Source organism: Momordica charantia, assembly GCF_013281855.1.
Source record: "Momordica charantia cultivar OHB3-1 chromosome 4 unlocalized genomic scaffold, Mcharantia_2.0 BLBB01000004.1, whole genome shotgun sequence".
Lineage (NCBI taxonomy): Eukaryota > Viridiplantae > Streptophyta > Magnoliopsida > Cucurbitales > Cucurbitaceae > Momordica > Momordica charantia.
The window spans coordinates 8537422-8560333 of record NW_028275162.1 but is presented as its reverse complement, the minus strand read 5'-3'; the positions used below and the strand labels follow the sequence as shown (position 1 = coordinate 8560333).

General features: G+C 31.4%; 1 protein-coding gene and 1 pseudogene across 5 annotated transcripts; both read right to left on the bottom strand.

Annotated features, from left to right (window-relative positions):
- Positions 1–480: 480 nt before the first annotated feature.
- LOC111025357 (F-box protein CPR1-like) lies at positions 481–1996 on the bottom strand (annotated as a pseudogene).
- Positions 1997–3324: 1328 nt separating this feature from the next.
- Positions 3325–9348, bottom strand: LOC111025356 (F-box protein CPR1). Of its 5 annotated transcripts, XR_015790399.1 has the most exons (3): positions 7987–9348; positions 5212–5260; positions 3325–4588 (listed from the first exon to the last, which is right to left on the bottom strand). XR_015790399.1 is itself a non-coding variant. In XM_088123231.1 (2 exons), exon 1 carries the CDS (start codon positions 9156–9158, stop codon positions 8022–8024), a length of 1137 nt encoding a protein of 378 aa, XP_087979357.1. In that variant the 5' UTR covers positions 9159–9348; the 3' UTR covers positions 3325–5260; positions 7987–8021. The 5 variants fall into 5 exon arrangements, 4 of the variants coding, with proteins under 4 accessions (XP_087979357.1, XP_022158900.1, XP_087979359.1 ...); XM_088123231.1 differs by having other exon boundaries at positions 3325–5260; XM_022303208.2 differs by lacking the exon at positions 5212–5260 and having other exon boundaries at positions 3325–4671.
- Between the last annotated feature and the right edge of the window lie 13564 nt (positions 9349–22912).

The window sequence follows — 22912 nt, the reverse complement described above, 5'->3', positions numbered from 1 at the left end:
AATATGCCTTAAGCCAGACCTTATGGAAATTTAGGGAAATAATATTAAAATATTATGCATCAAACATCACCTTCCAAATAATAATTCTCAGCATATCAACTTAGTACAACTGAGATCTTGACAATAATTCTTAGCTAAGTTGAAGTATCGAAATGCATATACTAAATTAGGAAGCTTCAATAATTCAAACAAAGGTCACCAACAAAATCCAGAAATATTTCTAATGCTATAAAATATCAAGGTGGACGATAGGCATGAAAAAGGAAAAAGAAAAAGAATAATAAGAGTGCCAAGTCTCTAGAAAAAGCATGCCAAGAAGCCTTTTCCCAACTCAAGGGTCAAAAATACTTTTTCTTTACACACTTTCACTTTCTACGTCATTACTATCTGTCCGTTCTATAACTGATCGGTGTAAGGTTGAGCTTTACAATGGCAGTGATTTCGTAGTATGGAGACAACTAAGTTGCTCAACTTTATCACTACCTCAAAGATTTAGACCTTTTATTTTATTTTCGTGTCAGTTTTGCCAAAAACAATGACCACGAAGAACCATACAACATATTCCAAATTAAACAGGAGGCCAACAAAACATATGCAAGTTTACAGCATACTGAACCTATTAGTGATAACATAATATACATTCCAAAAGGAGTAAGATCTAATATTCATTGAGAAATTTGTTACCATTGTTATCAATCAGCTTGTAGCACACTGAGGACTTAATCATAAACTTCAGCCTCTTTCTCCAAGACTCCTTTCCCTACATTCAGTAAAACCAAGCTCTCAGCATAAGTATCTAAACAGAAAGAATCTTCAGCACCATAAACTCCAAGACCCTTCATAAGCTGGTTTTCTAGTTTGTACAAAACTACTTCTCCACTTTTAGATGCCATTAGCATCTCTCCATTTTCCCTTAGTCCCAACACCATACCAACCTCCTGTGATGGATCAAAGCTGATTAATTCAGTCCAAGACTCGGTTATGTCCTATTTTTGCAGCAACCAAACAGAAGACACATAATTACTACCATAACGATACCAGACATACAACATGATTGAAAGTGCTCCTCCTAGCACAGCAACTTTCAAGTCACAGGGTGAGCAATTAACCAAACATTCTGGGAAATCTATTATACTGAAGCACTCCTCAACTATATCAAACCTCAAAATGAAACACCTATAACCTGTGCCATTTTCCCTGTAAGCAACCCAATGGACAACCCCATTCACAAATGCTTGCCTCCATTCCGACTTAACCATTTGGCAGCAAGGAGCTTCGTTGCCAGTCACTCTCCATGAACCTGTTCCAAGCTCATATAACTCAACTTTAGGAGATTTTTTATCATCGAAATACAACAATCTAACCACCTTGTAGTCGCTGGCACAAGAATCAAAGCCGAATCCAAGTGCACATTTACCTGGGGCGCAATACTTGGTGATAATATCGCTAGGAAGTGCTACAACTCTTCGAATTGATGGGTTCCACAAGAAAATGTTGAACCCCAACAAGCAAACCAATCCATTGCAAATACCAACCAACTTAAAATTTCCATTCCAACTGACGAACGGGAATCTGAATACCTGGTATAGATCCAATGTCTCTGTATCGAAATGAAGCGAATAGCTGCTCTTTTTTATTGCTTCCGGTAGCGTCACACCGCCGGAGAAGCAGGAATTTCTTGTTGTAGGTTGAAGTCCCGCCAAGGTGGGCGGTGATGAAAATTGGACAAGCGATGAGAGAGTGCCATGATTTTGAGACGCATGAACAGAAAAGAAGGGTTTTTGGAGAGAGTTTTAGAAAGATGTTAAATAGAACTTCCTCTGGAAGATAGCCTGCCATTGCAAAGATCCAAGGACCATTGAACAGAGATTCAATGAAAATAGTTGTTTAATCGAGAAGAAACCTGTAAATTTTCGAAGGGCAATTCGCGCCGATTTTGGAGAAGAAGATGAACAGGGATGCCAACGGTGGGAAGGGTTATTGAGCTTTTGATTACTTCAAAACGTCCCTTCATAAAATAGAATTACCAAGTTTAGTTTTTTTTTTTTTTTTTTTTGAAAAAGATTACCAAGTTTAGTTAGTCTTAATAAGTGTTTAAAATGTATATTAAAACTTTAAACTTTTCAAGTTTAAAATGATCAAAATAAACAAAATCTAAAAATACAATAATAAAAATAGTATTTTAATCTAAATTTAATGTAGTACATGCCATAAGGATCAAAATAAACAAAATCTAAAATTAGAGTAACAAAAATAGTATTTTAATCTAAATTTAATGTAGTAGATGCCATAAAATTAATGGAGGATATTGAAAAATGTTAAGTTATTAGTACATCTAACTCTGTTCTCTTTGACAAATTTTAACCTATTTTGAGAAATTAGAATAAGCATTATTCCGCCGCTAGGTTTGTAAAAATACACACAGAAGATGAAGGGACATTCGTAGGCTGCTCACTATCGATCATGTCGTCGACGTTCATGGGCTGCTTGCTGCTGATCGTTGATGGACGTCAATCGACGAGTTCATGGGCGGTTGTTTGTGGAGCATTGTCAAAGGTTGTAAATCTAGTTTGAGTGTCACAGGTTGTCTTCTTAAGCTGTGTTGACGTTGCTATAGAGTCGCCGAAGGAGGAAATAACCGCTGATTTGAGTCGTCAGGGAGATACGTTGTCATGGCACCATGGATCATCACTAGGGTCTTCTTGGTCAGCCGTTGAGATATTGCAGTCATTGAAGGTCATCGTTAGTCTAGTCTATATTATGTTGTTATCGAGTATATGTTGAGTTATATCATTATGGAAGGTCATCGTTGGCGAGGAGAGTCTATATTATATTGTTATTGGCGAGGAGAGTCTATATTATATTGTTATCGAGTATATGTTGAGTTATATTATTATGGAGTATATGTTGGATATATATTTTATATAGGTATATGACATCTATTTTGGATATATACAACATATCATATATTTTAAGATGTATATTATATAACCTAATATTTTTGTATCTAACATTAGACAAATATATGTTCATTATACTATAGAGCATATTAAAAAGCCAATGCCCACAATATTGTGACATTTGAATCTAGAGAAAAATTGAAAAAATTATGAAGAATTTGGGAAACTTTTTAATACCCATCATCCACAATAGTGGAAATTTTTTAATAGATAGTAAATCTATATTATTCAAATACAAAATAAAAGATTTAACCTTTAATATAAATTTTCTATATTAATTAATAATTATTGTTAATTAATATAGAATCTTAATTGTAAATACAATATTAATCGTAAATGGAAAATAATTATATTAAAAGTTATATAATAAATGTAACCGTTGGTATTAATTAAAGGTGATTTGAGGAACAAAAATTGTAATTCAAATCTCGAAATCTAGATTTGTAAATAATTACAATAATAGACATTTATGAAATATCATGTAGTCGCTAGAGACAATTTAATCTCAAACTATTATAATTCCTCCAAAAGACAAAGTGAAACTATTATAATCAATTTGGATTTGATTCAACATGTTCTCGTGTGAAAGTTGAATACCTAGAGCAATGGTGGAATAGGATTTCAAGGTGAGCGTAAGACCTGCACAAGAGAAGAAGCAAGCTCTGATGCTCAAGTTAGTAGAATTTGTTCTCTAAACCAGCAATCAAGAATTGCATACCTACCTTTGAAGGATGCTTCTATATTTAATTTCAGATTAAGTTACGAAAAAGTTCTAATTTATGGGTAAATAACCCTATTCATCCCGTCTAGTGAAGTCATATGATTCTATAATTGGTATTAGAGTCCAATGATATATCGCTATGTAACAGAAACAAACATATAACTTAAATTCTTTTCTCTAACCACATGAAGTAAAATGCAAAAAGCAAGATTTATAAGTTATAACCATCTAAATAAAAGTTTAAGATATCAAGCACCTGATTTATAAGTTATAACCATCTAAATAAAAGGTTACATTTTCAAAACTCAAACTAAAAAGCAAGATTCATCCATCAAAGCACATTAGAAATTTATGTAGACATAGTTCATCCAAAAAAGAAAACAAACAAACAAGAGAATCCAACCACTTTCAGTAAATTAGTCAACAGGTTCGATTCGGATAAACTTTGTTGGAGATTTGAAACAACAAACACCTAATTCAGAAACAAGGTCTCGAGTCTCATGACTTGATTTTTACACTAATCTGAAACTTTTAATCACAAACACAGTCCACTCTAATCTTACCTATATTTCTTGATTGAACTATCCAAAAAAAGTTCAAATTAAGATGGCTTACACAAGCTCCATTGATTCAGGCAAGGTCAAATTCTGGGTTCAAAGCTATTACATGAGTGTGTAGTTTCAGATCTTCAAAAGGCTTTTTCTATGGTTCTTAACTTCAACTTACACAAGCTCAATTGATTCATTTCACTACAAAATTTCCAGATTCAGACCAAGAATAAGGTTATACCCTTTGTCCTTTCCTTCCTGTAGAATTTGTGCCTGCTTCCAACCTCATGTCTTTTGAAATGCCAATCCAAATGAAATGATTTCTTTTTCAAGATTCATGTTTTCTAGTCTATTTTGATCTTCCAGAACCCGCCATCCCCAGAAACAGCATAAGAATCGCAAAAATTAACACAAGTCAGACTTCTCAAACTGAACCTCAAAACTGCCATTTTTAAGAATATACATCATCAGATAAAACTTCTCAACTACAGATGCTTTTTAAGTACTTTCACTAAATTCTTAATTTTAACTGCTCATCAATTTCCTAGTGTTTTTGGTTCAAATACTGATGGAATTCCTGGTTTAGATGAAAACCAGGTTGCTACATGAGCATAATAGAAATGATAGAATCCAAATAACTAAAATAGATTGAAACATAAAAGGATAGAAGGATTGTAATAATCTCCAAGTCGTTCGAGATACTTGGACCCTCCCTCTTGAGATCACTCAAGCCTAAACCACATTCACTAATTACCTACCTTCATCATTTCTCCCTCACTCTGTTGAACTAGAACCTTACACAACTTTTAGTCCATAAATCCAGATTAAGAACTTCTTTTTTTGCTACACTCTTTTATTTAAATAACAAAAATAATAAATATTTATTTCCAGTATTAGGTAATTAAGGAATACTCAGAATAATCACAGCAATGCCTGCTTTACAGAACGCTCACAGAATTGCAATTTTTTAACTTGGATTTACCTTGTTCTCCTTTGATTTTCTTCCAAATTTACGGTTGATCCAAGCTTTCCTAATAGAATCAAATCTAATTAAACATGAATACAACCTTAGACGTGTAACTACCCACAGAAAAGAGAAAAAAAAAAGAATAATATAAGCTTTGGCTTTCAAGTAATCAAACCTACTTTTGCTTCTTATTTCTATTTTTCTGTTCAAGTCATAAAACCAGCACGAACGGCCTCCCATAGCTCTTAGGAAGCAATGAAAACTAGAAGTTGTAGTGTGAAGAGTCTTAAGTTCGAGACAAAGTAGAGAGAGCTTGCATATCCTTGGGAATTTAGTTCCTTTCCATACTAAAACTCCACCTAGTATCAGTCTTTTCACACTTGTTATTTGATCAAAGGGTAAAATACACTTTTAGTCCCCAAGTTTGAAGATAAGTTTCTATTTGGTCCTTATGTTTCAAAAAGTGACAGTTTGGTCCCTGACCTTTGAGAAATAGTTCTAAAAGGTCCTTAGAATTAAATTTCCATTTGTTACACTAACGGAATGCTGATGTGACATGGTAAATTGTATATTTATTATTTATAAACTATATGATAATTTTTTTTTGTATTTTTATCTCCTTTCTCTCTCTTCCTCTTCTTTGCCCCTCTCTTCCCACTCCCTTTCCAAACCGTGACCCCTTCATTTCCCTCTCTCTTCCGCCACTTCCGACTCCGATTCATCCTCTCTTATTTCTCTTCCACCTCTCGCCACCGTGAGCGGCGGCGCTATAAGGTTTTTAATTTCTTTGAGAATAGACGCGAAACAGGGGAATGAAAATTACGAGGAAGAGTATACGATGCCAACACGATGGGAGTGCCGGATCTCGGTGGCGCTAAAATGTCCACCGCAGCCGAAGAAGAAAAGCAGGAGTAATGAGAGAGGGGAAGGAGATGACCATTTGAGCCCCTGATCTTGAGGCTCTGTTTTATGTTCCTTCCAGAAGGGAAGCTTGTGTTCAGCTTTGATTTTTCTCTTTAATTTTGAGTTCTTTGTTGGAGTTCTTGAGGAATTTGGTAGTTTGGTTAGCTTGTTCTATTTGTTCTTTCCCTCTCTTCACTATCATCTTCTAACTCCACAATAAACAAGGTTTCTCTACGAGTAGAGGAAGAGAGGGGATAGAAGGGGTCACGGTCTCGACAAGAGGATGGAAGAGAGAGAAAAAAGGAGATGAATATGGAAAAGAATTTGTTTTATAATTTTAAGATAATAAATATATAATTTACCATGCCACATCAACATTCCGTTAGTGTAACTAACGGAAATTTAACTTCAGGGACCTTTTAGAACTATTTCTCAAAGGTTAGGGACCAAACTGTCACTTCTTGAAACACAGGGACCAAATAGAAACCTATCTTCAAACTGAGGGACTAAAAGTGTATTTTACCCTTGATCAAATTATGTCCCTCGAGCAGCCAAAATCTACCATAAAGAGTCTAAAATTTAGTTCCAAAAATAGAAAAAAGAAAACATATCATGTTTCCCTTTGTTACATGCATTTTCTTTTTTATTTCCAACATTCAAACCGGCTTATATGCACCTCAATGAATCTCATTGCAACAATTGTCTAACCTACAACTATTTTCTTTCGAAAACACATGATATTTAATATTATTCTAGATGGGTGACCACCATGATTTAAACCTAGGATCTCAGAAGCCACCTTCATTTGTGTCTCTTCAACCACTTAGCCAAACCAAGGTGGATTATTGAGTTGATTTTTGTTGCATCTTTCAACAAAGCTATTGAGTGGAGAATGACCTTTTTCTTTTTCTTTTTTTAATATCTCTGAGTATTCAAGCCAACTTATGCGCACCTCGACTATTTTTACAGGACAACTACCTAACCCTAATAAATTTGGTTGCCAAAGTAACTCAGGTAGGTGCCCATGGTTTGAACTCATTCTCTCTAAGCTCTTTTTACTAACTCGGTTCTTATTTTTAACACTAATTCACTCGAATAATTATTTGATAAAATATTTCTTTAGTTCTTAAAAGTAAAATCAAATGTAAGAGTAGTTCAATTCATCACCAAGGAATCTCCTGACTATTGAATAAGCTTCAATCAGTAATATTCCTTAAGCCCGACGTTTAGGAAGTTTAGGGAAAAAATATTAAGCATCAAACATCACCTTCCAAATAATAATTCTCATCATGTCAACTTGAATAAATTGTCTTAATGTAATAGCAAGGAGTATAACCGAGGTCTTCGCAATAAAGCTTTACCTAAGTTTAAGTATCAATGAACGTGCTAAATTAGGAAGCTTCAAGAATGCAAACAAAGGTCATCATCAACAATCCAGAGAAATTTTTAATGCTATATAAGATCAAGGTGGAAAGGAAGAAAAAAAGAATAGGAAAAGAGAGAGATAAGACCACCAAATCTCCAGACAACCTTCAAATGTTACACTTAAATACTCTTTTCACTTTCTACATCCTCATTATCTTTCCCTTCTATAACTGATACAGCATAAGCTTGAGCTTTACAGAGGCAGTGATTTCATAGATGGAAACAACGAAATCCTTCGACTTTATCATTGCCTCAGAAATTTAGACCTTTTATTTTATTTTCATGTCATTTTGCCAAAAACGTTGACTGAAATGAGGAACCAATCAACATATTTCAAATTAAACAGGAGGCCAACATAACATATGCAAGCTCACAAAATACAGAACCTATTATTAACAACATAGATATACATGCCAAATGAGTGTCGTGAGATCTAATATTCATTGAGAAACGAATAGTTACCGTTATTATCAATCAGCTTCCACCACAATAAGGACTTAATTGTAAACTTCAGCCTCTTCCAATATTCCTTTCCCTTCATTCAGTAAAGCCAAGCTCTCGACATAAGTATCTAAACAGAAGGAATCTTCAGCACCATAAATTCCAAGACCCTTCATAAGCTTGTTTTCTGGTTCGTACAACACTACTTCTCCTCTTTTAGATGCCATTAGCATCTCTCCATTCTCCCCAAGTCCCAACACCATTCCCAACTCCTGTGATGGATCAAGAATGATTAATCTAGTCCAAGACTCCGGCACGTTATATTTTTGCAGCACCCAAACAGAAGACACATATGTATCAAAACAATGCCAGCCACACACCATGATGGAAAGTGCTCCTCCTAACATAGCAACTTTCAAATCAGATGGTGAGTGATTAACCAGACACTCTGGCAAAGCTATTATACTGAAGCCCTCCTCAACTGTATCAAACCTCAAAATGAAACACCTATAACCTGTGCTATTTTCCCTGTAAGCAACCCAATGGACTGCCCCATTGACAAAAGCTTGCCTCCATTCTGATTGAACTATTTCACAGCGAGGAGCTTTGTTGCCAATTACTCTCCATGAACCTGTTCTAACCTCATATAACTCAACTTTAGGAGATCTTTTATAATTAAAAAGGGTCTTATCTTCGAAATATAACAATCTAACCACCTTATAATCGTTGGCACGAGAATCAAAGCCGAATCCAAGTGCATAATTGTCCGGGGCACCACAGATGGTGGTAATATCGCTGGTCCGAGGAAGAGCTACAACTCTTTGAATTGATGGATTCCACAAGAGAATGTCGAGACCTGACAAGCAAACCAATCCATTGCAAATACCCACTAACTTAAAATTCTCATTCCAATTGATGAACGGGAACTTCAATTCCAGGTATAGATCCAATGTCTGTGTATCGAAATGAAGCGAATAGCGCTCTTTCTTCGTGCTTCCGGTACCGTAACACCGCCTGAGAAGCAGGCATTTCTTGTCGAGAGTTGAAGTCCGGCTGAGGTGGGCGGCGATGAAAATTGGACTAGTGACGACAGATTGCCATGATTTTGAGACGCAAGAACAAAGTAGAAGGGTTTTGGGAGAAAGTTTCAGAAAGATGTTGAATAAAACTTCCTGTGGAAGACAGCCTGACATTGCAAAGGACCATCGAAGAAAGATTCTATGAAAAGACTTCTGTGATTGAGAAAAAAAAACCTGTAAATTTTTCGGAGGGGAATTCGAGTCGATTTTTGAGAAGATGAACCGGGACGCCGGTGGGAACGAAGAACGAGCGGCAAAACAGAGTTTTTTCTCTTTGGGGTGGGCAAAAGAACAGAGTAAAGGATATTCGGAAATCTGAACCGGCAAATTTGCAAGGGTAGTTTTGGGAAAAAGTTCTAAAATAATTTAGTTTTAAAAATAGATTACAAAAATAATGTTAATTTAAAAATAACTACAAATAAATGTAATTTAAATAAATAAATTCAAATCTAATTTAGGTTTTCAAACAAAAATAGATTGGGTCAAAATTAAAGTCAAAACTACCGTGCAATCGTGTATATTTGACGTAACGGGTGACTAGGCAGACATTGCACGCGACTTCAACCTTGTTTCTGTTTTATTTCTATTTCAATTTTTTATATTATTATTTTATTAATATTGCGAAATTTAATTAAGATGTGATTAAATTTTTTATTTTTTATTATTATATTTTAAATTTGGATTAAAATGTCATTTAAAGTCTAAAAGTTTAAATTAAAACAATTCGATGATTAAAATGTTATTTAGTTTTTGGTGCTTCATCTTCATATGCTCTATAAACTAACATTTAAATTTAATGTAAACTAAATCGATAAAAATTATTAAATTAATAAAATCATAAAAATCAAGGTAAGTTTTGTCAATTGTTTTTAAAAAATAATCATTTAAAAAAATCCTCATTCACAAGGTTTTTTTATAATAAAAATGGCTTTACTATTTCTTTGTTCTTCATTAAAAATTCATTAAAAAAACAACCGGTTTCCTTTGGAATCTTGATGATGCTACATCGCCAAATAGATGGCTTTAAAACAAAGAGATAATATCTTCGGAGGGGTGTTTTAGAAACTTATTTACATAAATGTCTAAATTTTTATAATTTTACACTTTTAGATTTCTGCTAGGATTTTAGTTTAATTCCAAATTTACCCCTACTGATTGCATGTTCATTTATTATAGTTTTTTGATTTTTTGAAATATAAAATAGTTATTTCCATAACTTAATATCACAATCATTTAATTAATGTGGACTCATGTTAATTTTCAATTCAAATTCCTTAATTCACTCCTCGAAATCGTTCAAAAAGATTGATTTTCTTTATTTACCAATATTATTAATTAAAAAAATATCAAAATCTCATCATCCCCATTTCTTCCGATTTCTGCTACTTGTAACATTTTTTTTCTTCCGATTCATGCATCTTTGTTCACTGCTACAGTGCTACGTTGCTTAATTCACCACAGTGCTTCTCTTTGTTAATATTTGATTGCTTCAATATTTCAGGTTGGTACAGTTGTCATACCCATATTTCAATACCCGTATTGGTCTGCACGCCTCTCACATTCTGCTGTTTGCACTTGTTAAAAACAAAAAAGAAGAAGTATGTTGTTTGCATGCCACTGTCATTCACAGTCTCTTATTGTGTTATTGACATCAATTTTTTCCACTGCCATTCAAGTCATAAGCAATTACATAGTTTTATGATTTCTTATGATTACAATTTATTATATATCTAGTTTTATGATTTGTTATGATTACTGCACTTCTTATTTTGTTTTTCCAAATGTGTATCTTTTTTTTTTGGTGTTGTTTATCCTTTAACAGAAGATAATTAAAGGGAGCATGTATTGATTTACGTCAATATTGAAGGAAAACACCGTTTATATATACATTGAAGGAAATATGGGTATGAATGAATTTTATTTTCTTGTTTTAAATTACAGTTTAGCTATTCATATATATGGGTATAAATTATGTTCATATTGTATGCACTTGACCATGTTAACGTTATTAAACTAATATATATCTACATAAAACATCTAAACTAATAAAGGCTCATTTCAGGGCAAACAATCCTAACTGAAAGCCAATATGAAATTCTATAAGACATGGTATAAAGTATAACATATTGAATATACAATATATCCGATATAACATAGACTGAACTTTGTGAGATATAAAATTTATCCGGATGTATTGATGTAAATCAGTAACGGTATATATCCACTAGATTCTTAACTTTAAATCACCATCAGTATATATCGAGATACATAAAACTTGAGATATAATATATATCCTACTCTAAACACTATGTATCCTCACATATACATTATTCAGAACCAACGAAATTAGAAAAATATACTTGTATAAACTCTAGCTAAAATTCTTCCAGTTAGCAAGAACAATGTAATGCTGAAAATCCTCTGTGATTACTAAAAAACCAAATACCTTTTCCATGGAAACTAGTCCGTATGCTCGGGTTATAATTCTTAAAATTTTGGTTACAATAAATGATAGATTCACTGGTATATATCAAGATACTTAAAATTAGAGATATATTATATATCCTACTCTAAACACTATATATATTATATATACTCAAATATACACTATTATAAATGATAGAACCAGATAGTAAGAGATTCTATCAAAAGTTGAAACCTAAATATAGCATAAACAATCAGAACTACATACCTCGATTTTGTCCAAAATTGAAAACCTAAATATAGCATAAACTAAGATATAATGGGAACTGACTGAAATGGTTATGCGACGAAGCCGCCAGAGACGAATGAACAGCGACGATGTTACCGTATAATGGTAACCAACGGAATGAGATGCGACGAAGGTCGACAGTGAAATGTTCTGTAAACAAAGGAGAAAAAGCCGCCGGAGACAGCGACGGGAATGATATGCGTCGGAGAAATGCGTCGAAGATTCTGTTCGGGAATGAGATGCTGCAGAGGAGAAGAAGCGGAACGGTGAAAGAAAATCGAGGGAGAAGAAGGAGGTTACGAAATTTTGGGGTTTTTAGGATTTTCAGTTTTGGAAGGTTGAACTAGCACGATTTTAAGGATTTAATATATTTTAATAATGATTTACCAATTTGATATTTTAATAATGATTTAATTTTGAGATTGATATATTAGTAATTTTTGTTATGAGTACTATCTAATTTGGGAATTATTTTAGACAAAAGTGTAAATTCTATACTTTTCCATCCTTTTACGTAATTAGGACTCCTAAATAGACCATCTATGTACTAATCCCTAAAACAAAACCCAGATTTTGGTTTGGGATTTAGAGTCCGTTTCTAACTCTGGGGTATGGATAATTAGAGTTTTTATTTTGTTTTATAATTATTTTGTTTTAAATTATTGCATTATAGGGAGATTTCCATCATGTTATAGGTAATGATCTATTTTCTAAATACGGAGAAAATTAAGATTATACAATTTAGTTTTCTTCTTACATTCTAGTTTTTTAAAATAAAATTAAAAAAAAAAAAGAACAAAGTGATATTGGTGAGCTTCCAAAATCAAAATAAAAATAAAAATAAAAAGAACAAATTCCAAATTCAAAATAAAGAAAACAAGAAAACAAACTTCACAGCCAAACAAATTCCAATTTCAAAATAAAGAGGAAAAAAAAGAACAAAAGAGTTGCAGCCTTCCGTTAGTGGCTCCACCTAGGGCCACGTCAAGGAGAAGTCGCAGTCAATGGCTGCAACTTTAGTGTAGTGGTGGGTAATGACTGCGATTTACGATGAAATCGCAACCTACGCCTATGACTTTGGTCAAATAACAGCCCAGCGATTTATCTATCCTATTTTTGTAATTACTTTGAAACCTACATTAATTTTGTCATTTATTTTTAAAAAATAATTATTTAAAGAAAAAAATTCATAGTTTTTGTTTTTGTTTGTTTTTTTTTTTATGAAAAGAAATTTTCAATGGTGGTTAACAATTGACGTGAGCAAAAATAAATATGTCAATATGAACGAAAATATGGTTAAGATTAAGAAGGTTTGTGCAATAGAATCAATCAAGGTCAAACTTGATCAAATTTGGTTGACTAAAAAGAGTTGAGTGTCGGAAAGAGCTTTGGTGTCACTTGGCAAGAAAGGACCTACACAAGAGAAGCAAATACTCCGACCGCAAGTCAATTTAAGTTCAACCTTAATATGGAGACCAAGCTAGAATGTTATACTTGATGTGTGAGTGAAGTGCTCTATTTATAGGTTGGTGAATTCAACAATGGATTCGACCAACAGTTAGGCATGTCGGGAGACATTTATCAAGTATGAACGGTCGTTCTTCCCTTAAATGATCTTCAGGGAAGACTTTCAGATGGTTTCAGGAGACTTTCTCAGTTGGTCCTTTCCCTGTTCTCTACACGACAAGACTATTTTTATCGTCCAACAAAGAATATGATAAAGTTATTAGATTTTTTTTAGTACAACATCTCGGGGAAATTTTCACATTTCTTAAATAATTTATAAATACTTAGGTCACATTTACTTATCTGCAATCGTAATGCAAATCAACCGTAATGAAAATCAATCGTAATGAAATCAATCGGAATCGTAATGTTATTCCATTGATGTTGTTTACCAGAAATTTTCTGAAATCGTAATTAGAAGTCATTTGATGTTGTTTACTAAAACTGTCTGGAATCGGAATCGGAATCAGATATATGACAATTACTAATATACAAATATATTATTGTATTAATCTTTTTTAAATTACAATAATAATACATTTTAATTTAATTTATTATTATATTATTGATAGTAAATATTTTTTATTATAACAATTTATCTAATATTAATACATAATGAATAATTAAAATAAAATAAAATTACATCAAATAAAATATTTTTTATCAGAACAACCAAACTTTAATATAACAGTTTTATTATTCTAATATTTAAAAGTAATAATATCTATTTAAAAAATTTATTAATATTAATAAATATTAATTTATCATATATATAATAAAATCACATCAACTAAATTGGAGTATAAATGAAGAAGACATTATAAAAGTATAAAAAAATCTAATTAAAAATTATATGGATCTAATCCATAGATGAGAAAGAAAGAATAAAAGTGATACATTAATTATAATATATATACAGGTCCACAGAATCAGGAATGAGAATGAGATTGAGATTGATGGGGTTGTAGGAGTGTAATGGGATTACACCTTTTTATGTAATAGGTTTACAAAGTTTGAGGTGAGTTCCACCATTTGATTACATTCTTACAATATGGTAAACACCATCAAAGGGAATCAAAATTTTCATTCATTGATTACGATTGCGGGTAAGTAAACGGGACCTTATTGTATTGGTATTAATAATATAAATGATAAGAAATCGTGTCTATATGTTTGGCATGAGTTGCATGACGAATTCTTTTTCTTAAGTCTTTTGTTTACAATATATTTTCTATCATATGTTGGGAATGATTAATTTGTTCTTAGACTTAGTCTTATAGCTATTTTTAAAGTTAATAAATTTAGAGTATGCTATTTTTAACTTTACTATTTTTTAAAACAACAAAAAATAGCATACTGTTTCTATATAAATAAAGTCTTGTTTTTGTTTATAAATATATAAAGAAAACTTTTCTCAGCACGTTTATCGATTCCATTCAGCCTCGCACGTCTGGATTCGAAGTTGTGTTAACCTTGGGAAGCAACCAGCAAGTATACGATATAGCACCAAGGTCGTGCCGAAATTGCTTTTCAAGGCAGTGGCTTCGTCCACGGCACAACAATCTTTTTATTTGATCTTAAAATTTTTCCAACAATTTGAAAGCAATTTCCTTCCATAGCTACGATCCAGAAAGTCACGTTCAAATCTCTAATCTCTATTCTGATGTGATCACTAGATCCAATCTCGAGATGAACATGAACCACATGAAATAGAGAAAGATAAGTTCTAACTTTCATATTTTTCAATCATATTATTTTACATTCCAACATTTTCATGTCATGAGGTCTTCCTAGTTCTGGAGGATTGGTGTTGGCGACTTATTGTATTAAACATTTCCAGATTTGCTGATGTTTGAAGGGTGTGGACCTGGTTGAGTAAAGCAAAAAGCCAACGCAGATCTGATTGATGCCCGAATGAAGATCGACCGATGAGATGGTGAGTGCGCGCTGTTCGTGCAGATCGGACTGATACATGCAGTTTGAAATGGTCATGATCGTGAAGATCAAACGACGCCGTGGGTTCAAGATGCAGCGCCTCCGACTGCAGATTTGTTTGTGAAGCCGTGGAGGGATACAATGTCGCCATGCGTTCGGATATGAGCTCGGGTCACCATCTGCAGCTCCGATCTGCACGTCGCCGTGAGCTCTAGATGTGCCACCGCCGTCGATGATTCACACTATGTTGTAAATCCGGACGGTGGAGGAACTACTGAACATCGGTTCTGTAGATCGAGACGCCGGACGTAATGCGCCAGATTTAGTCGGTTTGCCTGTTGATCTGTCTGCCGGCGATCGTGTATCCCAGCTGCCCAATACCCTAGCACCGGTTTGTCGTGCAACTTGTAGTAGGCTGCTGCTGCAACAAGACACCGGCCGCCGATGAGATTGAAAGAAGAAAAAGAAAAAAAAAAGAAAAGAAAGGAAAAATGGGTACATGCGGCTGGGACACGGAAAAGAAAAATGGAAAGGAGAAGATGTGGGGAAAGGTTCTTCTCCAGAAGAGAGAGAAAGAGGAAAAAGAAAAAGAAAAAAAAACACAGAACAAGAAAAAAGAGAAAAGAATAATGATGGGCCGAAGAAAGAGAAAGAGAAAGAAAGGAAAAAATGGAAGAGGGAAAATAAAGTAGGTTATACAAGTCCATGTTATTTACACATGCTTTGCTTTGAAACAACCCGCAAACCTGACCAACGTACCATGATTCAGTGGTTTATATGTGTGAGTTTTTCTTTGCGATTTTATAATCTCCTCAGTATGACCCCTATTCTAATCACTACAATTATGGATGGAGACATCACCCGAATTTGACATATGGAAATCAAAACTTCATTAAACCACCTCCACCTCCTACACAAGACTCACTAATGTCTTTAGAAGATCTTGTTAAGAGTATTGATAACAATAATCTCTAAATTCAACGGGAAAGAAGAGATTTCATGCAAAGAATGGAAACAAATGCTCTTCTATTTCAAAAAGAAACAAAAGCAGAATGGCGGAGTTTGGAGAACTAAAATACTCAATTGGCTACCCCAATTAGTAAATTGGAAGATTCTGGAAAGGATAATCAGTTGGAGAATGTTAGCATGCTTACGCTGAGGAATGAAGAGGATATTCCTCCGGAAACAGTTAGAATGAGCATAATGAAGAACATGAGGAAATTTCTCCTAAAGAATGTGGGATAAAATTCAATCCTCCTCTATCTTTTTCATCTTACACTCCATTACCTCCCTTTCCCGGTAGGTTGACTAATTCAAAAGAAGAAAACGAGGAAAAAGAGAAAATAAAGGTAAGTGATAATTTATTAGCTATCTTGGAAATAAATCTACCGGAGAAATACGAAGGTCCAAAACAACCATCCATAGAAACAACCAATACAAAGATCAATGAAGATGAAAATGTTATCCCCTTAAAGTCTGATAGAGAGACTAAAAGATTTAATACTTTTGATATAATAAATGATAAACATTATCTCTATCAAAATAACATGAATGATCTAGTCGTGTAGGATATTAATACAGATGAAAACATTGATCACGAGCAAGAGCGAGATGAAAAGTCTAGTCTAAACGAAATTGATGATGATATTGGTGTCAAAGGGTTGACAGAACCATTAAATACTGAAATTTCTGCCTCCATTAATAAAATGACACCTTTAATTGTATAGTAAGACTTTGGATGATTGAAATATTTATGCACACCGTCAAGCAAACTGACGTTAAATAGTTGCATTATTGGGAGGCAGCCCACATGTTTTCTTTATTTTATTTTTTTATTTATATTTTTGTCTTTCTATTTTCTTTCACTTGGTTTATTTGGTTTTTGTTTAGTTATTAAAAGAAGAAGTCCAACTTTAGAGCATGCTTACAATTTTCCCACCAGCAACATTATAAACTATTCGGTCCAAGTAGCTCTAAAATCAGGGAAGTTTCTCTTTTCCCTCTGTGAGGGATTTACATAGTTATACGTTGAGGACATCGTATAGTTTAGGTGTGGGGGAGATGTTTGTCATCTTTCAAAAACTTTTGCATATTTTTCATGCTTTAGATTTAGTATGTCTTAATTCATATACACAGTTTTCTCCTTTTGAAACCTTGATATTTTGATCAATATCCTTGAATGCTTTATATGTTAAGAATGCATCTTTGGTTTGAATTTTTTATGCATGAAAGTTGATGAGCATGATTAGTGTTTTTCTTTGAAAATTATATGATAGTATCTCATTGATTTTTTTGATTGAAAAATGCACTAGACTTGATATAATTTACACACCCAAGTGAGCTTTTTGAGCCTTTGAGCAACATATTACATCTTGCTCTATTTATTTTTCTTGATGAATGTGATCAAACTTAGCATGATTATTCTAGAACTTGCTTATGAATACATTTTGTGACCACATATTTGAAGTGATGGTTTAATATGACAAGGGCAATTTAGGCTTACCCAAATTTCAGACTTCTAAAAGGCCAACCTTTTTACATTTTCCTTTAGAAAGCCACATTTGAGCTTAATTTTTTAGTTTTTTCCCTCTTGCTCTGCACACAATACTTAAACCTTGGGCCTTTTTCATTTATTATCTTCAATATTTCTACCTTTGTCAAGACAACAATTAAAAAAAAAAACAATTATTATGGCAGGACGCTTCAATTATGAATTTTTAGGATATTTTGTAAATAAAGAGATATAATCAAAGTAGGAAACATAATCTTAAATTGATTAGGAACTCTTTTAATTTGTTTTCTTTTAAAAATGACCTTCCCAATTAGTTAGGAATTTCTTATTAGAGATAATTCATCTTTAAAAGAGGATAAAGTTAATCTCTATAAGAAGTCTTATTGATCCATCATTCAAGTTCCAACGAAAAGCTCTCTTCTCCCAAATTCAAGTTCTCTCCCTCTACCATGAGTGGCTAGACTTTAATTCTTCCAACTCAAGGGTGATTCAAGTCCGATTGTAAGTTTGGGAGGCTCAAGTTAGATAGAGATTTCTTCTTTTTCAAGTATTTTTTGTTTCTTGTTTTTATTATTTATGAACAATTTATATTAATTAAATTGACGCCTTAATTTATATTAATTGTTCTACTGCTATCCATGAGTTTGTGATCCGTAATTGTCATGAATAGGTGAGTTCTCCACTATTTTCGGGCTGCTATTGAAATAAGTAGCAAGGGGTTGGCTTATGTGTGTGTATTTATGACTTTTCTATGTTTACATAGCTGACATAATAGATTCTAGGAAAACAAATGGATAAAATTAATTAAGTTGTAGCTATCTCAAATTAATTAATTTTGGTTTAGTAATTCTCATTATCCTTAATGCTATTCTTTGATTAATATGGAACACTATCGTACCCAGTTGATTAATTAATAAGATTTACTTTTGATGCTCGTTCTAAATTAATTAAATTAGGAGAATTAAAACTTACCACAGCTGTCCCGAGTAAGTAGACTAAGTTGTTGAATTAAGAAACCAATTTTGTGTAAAGCCTATGATCAAGATTACAATTGGATGAAAGTCACACCGGAAAAATTTGACTTTGTTTTCCTTTGTCTATTTAAATTTTAAAATTTAAATTCAAAACCCCCCATTTTTTAACTTTGAGAAATTAATTTCTTTGGTTTTCTTGGGATTCGACCTAGTCTCACTACTTCTACAAGTTAGATTTAGTAAAATCAGTAATTATTTTGAAGGGTCTCGACAACCCTCACCAATCTACTTATAATTAATGATGGGATTTTAAAAATCAGAGTATTTTAATAATTAAATAATGTTTAAAGAAATAAAAATATAAAAATATATTGAAACTAATAATTAGATGCATTCATAAATTTGTCATTACTAAATCAATCTCTATATTATTTATTCAAAATATTGACTTTTAAAATTTATGATTTATGATTTTTTTTACTTTTAATAATGTCCTAAATTTTAAAATTTTATAGCTTTATCTCTAATTATAATTAATAATAAAATTTGAAAAATTATAGGACTCTAATAGTTAAACATTGTTTGGGGAAAAAAGAATACATGATTTTTCATTTTTTTTTTACTTTTAAGAATTAAACCAATTTTAAAATAAAAGTTGAAATGCACATTGAAACTAATAATTTAAAATTAACCAAGAAAAGAATATGAAAAGTTCGAATATAAAATTTTTTGTCAATTTATTTCTAAAATTAGTTCTAAAATTTATGATTTTATATTTCATTATAAAACATTGTAACCTTTAAAAGTATAGTGAAGTTAATTATTACATAAAATTGAAATGACAAAAAAGGCAAAAGTCTGAATATAAAAATTTTGTCAATTTATTCCTAAAATTAATTCTAAAATTTATGATTTTCTCTTCGATTATAATTAATAATGAAATTTAAACAACTATAGTATTTTAATAGTAAAGTAATAAGATTGTATTTACTTACTAGGAATTAAAATGAAAATCAATCGGAATCAAATCGATTTGAATGAGAATGTCATTCCTTTGATTTTATTTACTATAAATTTTCTGGAATCAGAATTAGAATTCATTTGTTAAGATTGTCGGGAACCGGAATCGAAATCAGAATTGGAATAAGATATATAACAATTACTAATATGCACATTTCTTCTTTTTAGCTAATTACAAATACATTATCGTACTAATATTTTTATAATTAAAATGGTAATATATTTTAATTTATTTTATTACTATATTATTGATGTAAATATTTTTTATTATAACAATCTATTTAATATTAATAAATAATGAATAATTAAAATAAAATTTCATCAACTAAAATACTTTTTTTTTATTAGAACAATTATCATTTAATATAAAATATTCTTATTCTAATATTTGATATTAGTTAATAATAAAAAAGTAATACTAAAAAGTTAAATATAAATTCATAATATTTTAATAATAAAATCATATAAACTAATAAAAGTTGTATAACCATTTATTATAAGAAAAATTGTTAGTAGCATTGTAACGTCGAGAGAAGGAGTACATAGATGAACTAGTACTATATTTAAATGAGAATGATGCTGAGATCCTAGAAACATGGTTAAGACTGACTTAATTGATAGTCATTACTTATACTAATAATTCCAAGATACCCGGGAATGTAAGATACCCGAGAATCTTGAGATGTCTGAGTATCCTAGGATGCCCATACGGGAGGCATCTTACAGGTTTTGGATGCCATTTTGAAACACGGGTTTCCAAGATTCCCATATTGAGGGACATTCACTTTTTACATTTTTGCACCTCATTTTTTCTCCATATATTTTCTTTCATCAATTTTTTTTTAATTTTAATATTTTAACCTTCTTTATTTTAATATTTTAAATTTATAATTAAAATAAATTAACGTGCTCATGACTGATAAACAACTTTATGCTATTAAATATATTTGTACATTAGATTTACATGAAAAATAAATTGCAATTGAATTATATAATATCTCCATTTATTTTTAATACTTTGAAGGAATTACATTATTAATAATATTTATTATCATAAATATATAATTTTAAAGCAACATTTTTTCTACGACCAACATACATGTGGTATTTTTCCTCTTAAAAAAATATAATGTGATGATAGGATAAATAAATTTCGCCAATTATAGCATAAATTATATGATTGCCTTTTTGGAAAACTATTAAAGTTGAAAATGAAATATATATTAAGTTAAACTGAATTAATTTGTTCTACAAAATAGTATATAAAAAATTTTAAAAATTAAATTATTTCGAATAAATCTATTATATTAAATGAACTTGTAAATTATATAAATATTCGTAAGGGCATTTTTGGAACATTCTATAAATTTAACACATTCCCAAGAATAAATCCCGTAAAACAAACGTGACTATCCAAATATTCGAGAATATCCTTATAAATTTACCTACGAAACAAACATGGTTATCTGAAGATATTTGAAATCTAAAATTCTGGGCATCTGAAATTCTAGACATCTACATTCGCGAAAAACAAACGACTCCTTAGTGGAATCAATGATACTTCTAGTTGTGTCCATTATCAACATATCATCTACATATAAGCAAACATTGACACAATCTTGATCTATTATTTTAACGTAGACACATTTTTGTCACTCTCATTTATCTTAAATCCATTGGATAACATAGTGTAATTAAGCTTCCCAAGTCATTGTTTAGGTGTTTATTTCAACCCAAAAGAGATTTGACAAGTTTACAAAATTTGTTTTGAAAGTCAATGGGGCTTCAAAATGTAGTAACTAATACGCTGCTATTCAAGTTTCGACATCAACAAAATATCGTTCGAAAACTCATGGTTGCTGAAAAAGTGAAATAAAATATTGCAAAAATTAATGGATTGTCGAGAAATAAAATTAAGCCACTAGAAAAATTAATGGGTCGCCAGAAAAGGATGGGTCATTGGAAACTAAAAAGTTGCCCCAAAAATAGTGAAATAAAATGGCCGGAAAAATTGGAGATTGAAGGAAAACGCTGCCGGAGTGATTGAAAAATAGATTGTTTCAGAGAAAATGGGGATGGAGAATTCGTGAGCTATCAGTGCATCTTGAAAACAAATTTTGGGGTAATTAAAATCCAATAATGAAATTTAATATACTTTCTATGTTTGTTGAATATTTTATTAAAATATAACCATTTAATAATAATTACAAAAGTTACATTAAATGACAATTAATTCATTTATAAAATAATATATTTCAATAACATTAAATAAATATAATAAGATGGTATTAATTGAGGATAATTTGTACAAAAAAAAATCTTAATTCAAATCTCAAAATCTATATTTATAAATATTAAAAATAATTAACATTGGTAAAATATCATGTATTAAGTGAGCCATTAGGGATCATTCCTAAAGAAGAAACGAGAAACTAAAAATAAAAACAAAAACAAAAAATAAGAAATAAGAAATAGAAAGTTGGGTAGCTACTTAGCTATCACTAGTAGAAAGTTGGCCTTCAATGACAGTTAAATTCTGTCATTAACATAATTCATGACAATTATCTAATTGTCATCTATTAAGGCATCAAGAAAGAGGAGAAGATGACAAATTTGAAAAATTGTCATTAATGAATTTACAACTACAGTTATACTTTGTCATAAATAGATTTTCCATCACAATTAATAAATGTCACAGAAAGTCATTTAATTACAATTTATAAGTGTCACTAAAACAATCAAATATTTTTGTCATCCTGTCAATAAATACCTAAAGACGACAGTTTATAAATTGTCATGAACTAGTATTTAACGACAGTTAAAGATTGACATGAATTTTTTTTTAACGATTATTTATAACTGTCATGAAAACTTTTATAGTGATAGTTTTAATAGTCAATATTGCTAGTTTTAACTATCACGAAAAATTGTATAATGACAACTTAAAAGTGTCATGCAACATTAAATAATGACATTCGATATATGTCATGTAAAGGTTTACAACGAAAATTTAAAACTATCATAATATACTTAATAATGTCAACATTTAATTGTCAAGAAACGGTTTTGAATTTTTTTTTGTCACGAAACCAATTTTTTTGACATTTATAAATATAACTTTTCATATAAACTTGTTTTGAAATGTTTTTAAAAATCGCTTTCCATAGTTGTACCTGTACATATCAATTGTGACGTATTTTACATACAG

Bases quoted from the DNA above. Each gene is read 5' to 3' on its own strand.
- LOC111025356 (XM_088123231.1), bottom strand. From the start codon at position 9,158: ATGTCAGGCTGTCTTCCACAGGAAGTTTTATTCAACATCTTTCTGAAA.